Source organism: Egretta garzetta, unplaced genomic scaffold (genome assembly GCF_000687185.1).
Source record: "Egretta garzetta isolate BGI_Z169 unplaced genomic scaffold, ASM68718v1 scaffold202, whole genome shotgun sequence".
In the NCBI taxonomy this organism is placed as follows: Eukaryota; Metazoa; Chordata; class Aves; order Pelecaniformes; family Ardeidae; genus Egretta; species Egretta garzetta.
Genome location: NW_009258891.1, coordinates 1,487,972 through 1,496,208, shown reverse-complemented (window position 1 = coordinate 1,496,208; position 8,237 = coordinate 1,487,972). Strand labels below are relative to the sequence as shown.

At 59.8% G+C, this 8,237-nt stretch overlaps 1 protein-coding gene across 1 annotated transcript in view; it reads left to right on the top strand.

Moving 5' to 3' along the window:
* KIF21B (kinesin family member 21B) overlaps nucleotides 1-7,824 on the top strand; it is a 47,267-nt gene extending 39,443 nt beyond the window's left edge. Inside the window, exons 29-35 of the mRNA XM_035889744.1 lie at nucleotides 234-370; nucleotides 666-846; nucleotides 1,621-1,785; nucleotides 2,305-2,422; nucleotides 3,169-3,339; nucleotides 3,813-4,012; nucleotides 5,125-7,824. Coding sequence (XP_035745637.1) covers nucleotides 234-370; nucleotides 666-846; nucleotides 1,621-1,785; nucleotides 2,305-2,422; nucleotides 3,169-3,339; nucleotides 3,813-4,012; nucleotides 5,125-5,179 — 1,027 coding nt within the window. The 3' untranslated portion in view covers nucleotides 5,180-7,824. The remainder of the gene's footprint in view (nucleotides 1-233; nucleotides 371-665; nucleotides 847-1,620; nucleotides 1,786-2,304; nucleotides 2,423-3,168; nucleotides 3,340-3,812; nucleotides 4,013-5,124) is intronic.
* Nucleotides 7,825-8,237: the final 413 nt, after the last annotated feature.

Genomic DNA, 8,237 nt, shown 5'->3' with positions numbered 1-8,237 from the left:
CCGTAGCTAGGGCAGAGGCAGTAGGCAGGGGCTGCTCCTGGGGAGATTCCCAGGGTTTCCATGAAGACCCCTGCTCAGACATGCTGGGGTCAGGTGGAGGGGCCCGTTGCACTGCCGGGCGGTGGAAGATGCTTGGGGTGAGGCAGCTCTTGCTCTCCCACGCCCCTGGGACTGCATAGTGCGGTGTCCTTCCACACCCCCCCACCATGCCTGTTCTTTCTTTCCCATGCAAGGGGCGTCATTAACCCGGTGGGTGGCACCAAGAATGCCCGGACAGCCCCGCTGCAGTGCGTCTCCGTGGCAGAAGGACACACCAAGCCTGTGCTCTGCCTGGATGCCACCGATGAGCTGCTTTTCACTGGGTCCAAAGGTGCGTGATGAACAGAGATGGGGGCGCTGGCCTGCAGATGTTGTGGAGCAGGTTGGCATGGGGGAATACGTGAAGTGCCGGACACCGTGGGGTTGGTTCCTCCTGGGCCTCTCTCGTGTCCTCAGCGTTGAGCCTTGCCCTGCACTGCCCCAGTTCTGGGGCTGGTTGGCTCCTTTCCTCTGGCCCTGTGGGTGGGGGGAGGCAATGCTCAGAAGGGGGATTGCCCCCCCGCCACCGTGCCCTTGGAGGGACCCCTCCTAGCCTGACACTCTTGGGCACGTTTCTCGTCCTGCAGACCGGAGCTGCAAAATGTGGAACCTAGTGACGGGCCAAGAAATTGCTTCCCTCAAGGGTCACCCAAACAACGTGGTTTCCATCAAGTACTGCAGCCACACGGGACTGGTGTTCACCGTGTCCACGTCGTACATCAAAGTGTGGGACATCCGGGACTCGGCCCGGTGCATCCGCACCCTCACGTACGTGGCAGGCGGGAAGAGCTGGGGGACCCCGGGCACCCTGGGCATCTCTGGCTTTGCAAAAGCCAGTCCCAGGACATACTGGGGCAGGACCAGGTGCCAGCTACTGTAGTGCCAGTTTGCAGTGCTGCATCCTTAGGGAACAGAGGTTGGGAGAGAGCTTGGGGTGAGGGGACCCGTGGGGACCTCCTGCAGTGAACGCTCAGGGTAAAGAGATTTGAAGAAATTTGAATCTGGGGATGGCCAAGAGAGCCAGCAGCTCTGTGGAGGAGGCATGGCCCCTGCCAGCATCACGGCGGAGTTACAGGCTCGACAGTGGGAAACACAGATCTTTATGAGAGGTCTGAGGACCAGAAAAGAGCATGGACAGGCTGTAGCTGTGTCTGCCAGCCTGGAGCGGGGCACAAATGTTAGGAGAGAACGGCAGGACAGGGTTACCAGCCTGATCCGGTGGAGAGGTCATTTCTCCACCCTCAGCTCACCTACCTTGGCCTGAAGGTGCTTCTGCCTCGCTGCACAGGCCAAGGGCCGCTGCTTCCCCGTGCTGGCTGCCAGCACAAACCAGCTCTTCCTGCGGGAAGCAAGGGGGAATGGGAGGGCAGAAGGGCAGCCCCCAGGTGGAAACCAGGGCAGGGTGCTCCGTCTCATCTGCACCCCCAACATCCTTGGCTCCCTTTGCCAGCAGGGCACCGGCCTAGGGGACAGAGATCTTGCTGATCCCATTGTGGCCAGAGAGATGGTGATGCCCGCCCATCCCCCCCCCCACTCCCCCAGGTCTTCTGGGCAGGTGATCTCCGGGGACGCGTGTGCCGGGACCACCACCCGCACTGTCACCAGCGTGCAGGGCGAGCACCAGATCAACCAGATCGCTCTCAACCCCACTGGCACCACGCTCTACGCTGCCACTGGGAACTCCGTCCGCATCTGGGAGCTGAGCAGGTGAGGGGCAGCGCTGGGGCGCGTGGGGCAGCTTATGGGCACTGTCTGTGCAGAGGGGCCTGAAGCGGCTCCCCCCCGGGAAAGTGAAAGCCTTTTTAGCCACAGAAGGTTCCTGGACTTTCAGGACCCTTCCCTATGTGGCCCGGGGGGTGATGAGCAGCAGTTGGGGCTGCTTGGAGTGGGGGTTTTGTCTGTGAGCTGGGCAGAGCTTAGGAGAAGGGCAAAGGCACGTGGGGTGAGCAGCAGTACCCCCCTGCTTTTGCGCCTGCCCCCCTCCCGGCCAGGTGGGCACTGGTCCCCTGCCCCCTTGCTTGGCTCTGCAGCCGGGTGTTGGTGTCCCCCAGGGCTGCCTTCCTCCCCCGGCGTCACTGGGAAGAGGGGTGTCTCTGCTCGCAGTCCCCCAGAGGGAACAACACCCCCCCGGGGGGCTCCAGGGCTCTGGGGGTCTCTGTCTGGGAGAGCCCCCGGGAGCAGCTTCGGCCCCGGGAAGGGGTGGCTGACCCGTGCTACTGAACTCAGGTTGCAGCCCATCGGGAAGCTGAGCGGCCACATCGGGCCTGTGATGTGTCTCACGGTAAACCAGACGGCGAGCAACCATGACCTGGTGGTCACAGGCTCCAAAGATCACTATGTCAAGGTATGTCCTCCTTGGAGAGGGTGTCCCCAACTTGGGCCCTGTGTCCCATAGGGAAGCCCAGGTGTTGGCAGCTCCTAAGGTCTCTTCTCTCCTCCTGAAATCAGAGCCCAGATTCTGTTTTCACCTCTGCATGTGAGCTTTTTGCATATCTCCTCAACCCAAGTCTTGCCTTTTGCTTGGTCCAAAACACAAATGCACCCTTGGAGATGGGTTTGCATTTCTCTCATCCCTCGGGCTCTGTAGCTGGGTCTTGTACATTAAGGCTGACCCAGATTAGCAGCTCGCCCCATTCTGCTCAGTTCTCCTCCCCGACACAGACGCTTTGCGCCTGCTCATGCAGGGTTCCAGCACAGCAAGAGCTTGCCTCTCCCTTCCAGGGTTTTGCTGGTTTGTAGCAGGTTGAGTTGGAGCTGGCACCAGGGGAGTGAAGGGGGACTGCGAGGTGGTGAGGGAGGCAGAAACCCACTCTGCTGACTGCTGTAAGCTCTTGGCTGGGCTCATGAGGGGGTGTGAAAGCTCACCATGAGTAACGTGCAGCAGAGTGGGGGCTCCCCAGCAGTGGCAGGACCCCTGGAGACCTCAGCCCCAAAAAAGCCTCCCTCTGGCCAATGCCCACTCCCCGTTCCAGCATCACTGTGGGTGCCCTGAGCCTGGAAAACAGAGAGTGATGGCCAAGTTCTCCAGGAGAAGGTCAGCTCTGTTTCCAGTGCCGTCTGGAGTCATTCACCCACTGTTTTTTCCCCCAGGTCTTTGAGATTGCTGAGGGCACGGTGGGCAATATTGGCCCCACTCACAACTTTGAGCCCCCTCACTATGACGGCATCGAGTGCCTGGCCATCCAGGGAGACGTCCTCTTCAGCGGCTCCAGGGACAACGGCATAAAGAAATGGGATCTGGAGCAGCAGGAACTTATCCAGGTCTGGAGGGGAGCGTGCAGCACAGGTCCTCGGGGTGACGTGGGGCTGGGGGCCTGGTGGGACCTTTGTTCAAGGACCTGGTGCCAGTCTCCAGCACCAAGCTGGCCAGGGAGGGCGCTCCCATTCCTGGGAAGCTGGCAGTGCATGTGCGGGGCAGCTCTGCACCCCTGTAAGTTCGTGGTGCTCAGGGTTGCCAGCTCCCCCTGGCACCCAGGCTGCAGCATCAAGCACAGTGCTGGGTGTTGTGTTCCTCGCTGAATTCAGGATTGTTGTCTCCTGCCCAGGGGACAAACCAAGCCCTGACTTTTGAATCTGTCCCCTTGGTCCCTTAACTTTGCATCACCAGCCCCACAACCCAGATCAGCCCTGGGGCAACAGTGAGGATCTGAGCCTCCCAGGTTGGGTGCATGAGGCTGCTGGTGGTGCTGCAGCTGAGGTTGGTCATGATCTCCGCTCTGTGTCCCTACCTACAGCAAATCCCCAATGCCCACAAAGACTGGGTCTGTGCCCTGGCCTTCATCCCCGGCCGCCCCATGGTGCTGAGTGCCTGCCGAGGAGGCATGATCAAAGTCTGGAACGTGGACACCTTCACCCCGGTTGGGGAGATCAAAGGGCACGACAGCCCCATCAACGCCATCTGCACCAACTCAAAGCACATCTTCACCGCCTCCAGGTGAGCCCCCGGCTTTCTGCTCCCCAGAGCCCCGGGAGGTGGGAGGCCCCTGGGTTGAGCTGTCGTCCCCGGGCTGGGTGGGTTTGCGCTGAGTGGACGGGGAGCAGGGTGGGGGGGAAGGGGGAGTCTCGCAGCTTTCTAGTCCTCCACTCCTTCCCCCACGCAGGGACCCCTCTCCCCCGGGGCTGGGCATCCTCGGCTGCTCTTGGGGAGCTCTTTGGCAGCAAGACTCTGATGTCCTCTTTTCGACCATGTCCCTTTTCTCCCTTCCTTTTTCTCTGTCTCTCTCTGCCTCTCCTCCTCCCCACCTCCCATCTGTGCCACAGTGACTGCCGGGTAAAGTTATGGAATTACGTGCCTGGGCTCACCCCTTGCCTTCCACGACGCGTCCTTGCCATAAAGGGCCGTGCTACTAGTCTGCCTTGACCCTCCTGCTCTCTCTGACTCTCGCTCATGCACTCTTCTTCTGCCTTTTCTTGCCTTTTCTCTTTCTCTCCATCTCTTTCTCCCTCTGTCTTTCTCTCTGTCGCTTGCTTTTGCTCCTCTCCCTCTCTCTCTTTCTTTCTCTCTGGTCTGAGCTGCTTCTTCACGGTATGAAACTATTTTGCGTTTTCCCCCACTTGATAAATCTTGGCTAGCAGTGACTTGCCCCTTAGTCCCAGCCATACCCCTGCATTGGTTTGTTTGCTTTTTTGTTGGTTTTTTTTTTTTTTTCCTGGCCGAGTGCCCACATCTACTGTGGCAGCTCTGTGGAAGCTGTGGCTTGCGTGGGTGGTGGGCTCCCTGCGCTGCCACCACTTTGGCCTGGTCAGAGCTCGTTCAGGGGGTGCAGGCGTCCTGCTGTCGGGGTCAGCCCTGGAGGTCCCCAATTCCCTTTGTCCTCAGTTGCTGCCAGCGGGGTGAGCTGGAGGCTGAGCCCCACTGGGCCTGCCTGCTCCCCAAAACAGATTGGGCAACCTCCTGCCAAGAGACAAGAGCCTGGAAGCCTGGTGGGCTGCATGCTGCCATGGGCTGGGGGTGGGCAGCGTCGCTCCGCAGTGCCTCTCCGCAGCGGCCGCAGGCTCCTGCGGAAGCCCCGGGGTCACGCCGTCCCTCTCACCTTTGTTTCTCAGCGACTTGACAGTGAAGCTCTGGAGCGGGAGGAGGTTACCCACGGGGTCGAACTAGGAACTGCACGACTGGAAGATGTGACAGGAGGGTGAAGGTTGGGGCACCTCTGCCTTGCAGTCAAGACCCTGTCACCTACAGGAGCTCAGCCCAGGGACAGGGATTTCTTTGTGCCTGACCCAACGGGGTGGACCATGTCCCACCTGGTACTTGGAGCACTGCCAGCTTCTGCGAGGAGGCAGCTCTGTGGGGCACCGTCAGCTCCACCTTCCCTCCCGCTGAGGTTTCTTGATGGTTTTCCAGTGACCGGGAAATGTTTTGTTTCCCTTCTCACCCACCCTGCTGCAACACCTGCCAGGACTTCTGGGGCTCAGGGCTCCTTGGCTCCTTCTCAGAGACACCCAATTCCCTCCTGCCACCATGGGCTCCACTGTGACGTGCTGCTTCTGTCCCTCTTGGCTCCGGGGCTGGATCCTGCAGGAGTCTTTCTCCACTCCACGGCTATGAGGACATTTGGTGTCTGCTGGCCAGGACCACAGCACAGAGGGGCTACTTCTATGGAGACATTACTCGTGGGACAACCTCTCTGCTGGGAGCGGGCTGCAGAAGGATTTCCAGGTAGTCCCATCATTCCCCATCCTCTGTCTACCCGTCCCCAGGCATTGGAGGTGGGCGTCTCTAAGCTCCTTTGCCATGTCCCAGCCATGGAGGCAGGGCAAGCCTGGGAAGATCTCCATCAGGCAACTTCCAGACAAACCTTCTGCAGTTCCCTTCAACGTTCTCCAAACCCCAGTTGTAAACTCAGCTGACCCATGGCTCTTGGGCTCTTCCACGTGTGCCCACCCTGTTCTGCACTGGGGAGGGGCTGCTTAGCCCTGCTCTTGATGCCTTGGCCCTCAGCAGGGCTTTTGTGGTGGGTTCCTGCAGCATGTTAACCCCCTTGAGATGGAGAAATGAAGCAAGAGTGGAGGTTCCAGGGCAAAGAAGCCAAGGCTGGATTTGTCACCCCCACCCCTGTGGCCCATCTTGTTTTGCCATCACTGGGAGCTGGAAGCTGTAACTCCTTCCCCCAGGCTCTGCTCTGAGCCCTCTACCAGGGAGAGGGCTGGTGGAGCTCAGGTTTGGCCCATCAGCCCCCATGGATCCAGGAGCCACAGGGGGCCTGGTTGAGGCATGGAGCAGCTGGAGTTCAGGCCAGGATGGAATCAACCATGCTGGGAGCGGGGTGAGGAGGGGGTTGCACACACCGGTTTCGCACAAGTCCCCCGATTCACCCCACGCTTGAAGGACAATGCTGCAGTGGATGATCTTGCACAATCCAACCTCCACGAAAGGCTGGGGGCTCTGACCAGAAGTGTGTCCCCAAGGACACAGCTTCTCCAGGTTCCCTCCTCCCTCTCTCCCGCGCTGGGGCTAGCAAGGCCCTAGCCTCACATGGGAGCTTTTCTCCATCTCTCCCTTGGCTCGTTGGGCCATCCCCTGCTCCATCCTGGCCTGGGCCAGGCAGAGCTTGTGGGGTGGCCAAGGAGACCCCAGGAGCAGTGCTCTCACCTCACGTGCTCTCACTTCCTCTCTATCGCAGAAGAAGCAGCGTCTGAACTCAATTTGTAAGGATTTTTCCGTGTGATCCCACCAGCACTGAACTGCAACCTCAGAGGCCAGGGGCGCCAGGACCTGCCCCGTAAAGCACAGACCATTTCCCCTCTGCTTTGTCCAACCATGGTAACTCATGGACCAGCCCCGGGTCATTTGCCCCCAGCCCTCGTTAAAACCATTCCAGGTGGAGCACGGGAATTCCTCTGCAGCTTGAAAGGCAGGAGAATCTCTGTTGATTTGATGGGGGTTGTTCTTCGCCTCTTGACCCATCCTGCTGCCTTGCCTTGGTGGGTGTGAACCTGCCCAGGACAGTGACCGGTCCCTGGTGATGGTGCCTCAGCCCCGCAGAGCCCAGGCCTGGTGGTGGCCTCGAGGCGAGGAGCCCTGCCCAGCTGGCGAAGTGGTGCCGGCGCCAGCAGCTGTGGGCTCTGCTGGACTGGAGGGGGGCAACCGAAAATGCACAGAGCATCAGGGCCAGCACAGATGGGGGGGCTGGAGGAGGTGTTGCCCCCCAAGCCTGTCTTGGAGAGGATTTCCCTGCTCATTCCTGAGCCGGTTTAACCTTGGCTTTGCCAGAGGGGGGGATGTGCTTGGCTGCCATGTGCATTGGCGTCTGCACCAAGAGCTGCCGGTGCCTGACCTGAGCCTCTCACTGCTCCCTGCCGAAGGCGGGGAGGGACCTGCTCCTGGGGGCTTGGGCTGAAGCCCTGCCTTGCCTTTTGCCACCAAATCCTTCCTGTGCGTGGGCTGCGAGTGCCGATCCTGGGTGATGCTGAGCATCCACCTCGCTGCTATGTCCAGCGGCACCTCAAGGGGGCTTCAGGGCTTTGGCACCCTGCGGGTGGAGGGAGCCGCCTTCCGGCACAGCAGCAAGGTCTCTGCCCCTGCGGAGAGGGGGGCTTTGAAGCGAGGGATGGCTCTGATCCCATAGCTCTGTGTGTGTGTGTGTGTGTGTGCGTGTGTGTGTGTGTCTATGTCTTAGTGCCTGCGTGGGTTGGTATTGCCCACGCAGGAGAGTGTTTCTCGGGTGTTGATCTGGTTTAGCTACCTCACGGTGCAAGCTGGGTGCTGTCGTCACTGGGTTTTGTCTTGGGGATGGAGTAGGAGTTTGTGGTTTTAGTTTTTTCCTAATTATTGTTATTATTATGGTTTTGACACTTGAATTCGTCCTGGGGATCTTAGTGCCTGCGTGGGTTGGTATTGCCCACGCAGGAGAGTGTTTCTCGGGTGTTGATCTGGTTTAGCTACCTCACGGTGCAAGCTGGGTGCTGTCGTCACTGGGTTTTGTCTTGGGGATGGAGTAGGAGTTTGTGGTTTTAGTTTTTTCCTAATTATTGTTATTATTATGGTTTTGACACTTGAATTCGTCCTGGGGACACGTGGCCTCACCCCCACCTCGCTGCATGTCTGAGCCGCCCCTCGTGTCCCCCCCAGCCTCCTGGGCAGCGCAGCGGAGCCCCCAGCTGAGCCGCAACAGTGAGATTTTGCCCCCGTTGCTGGTCTGATGCTGGGACCAAGGCTG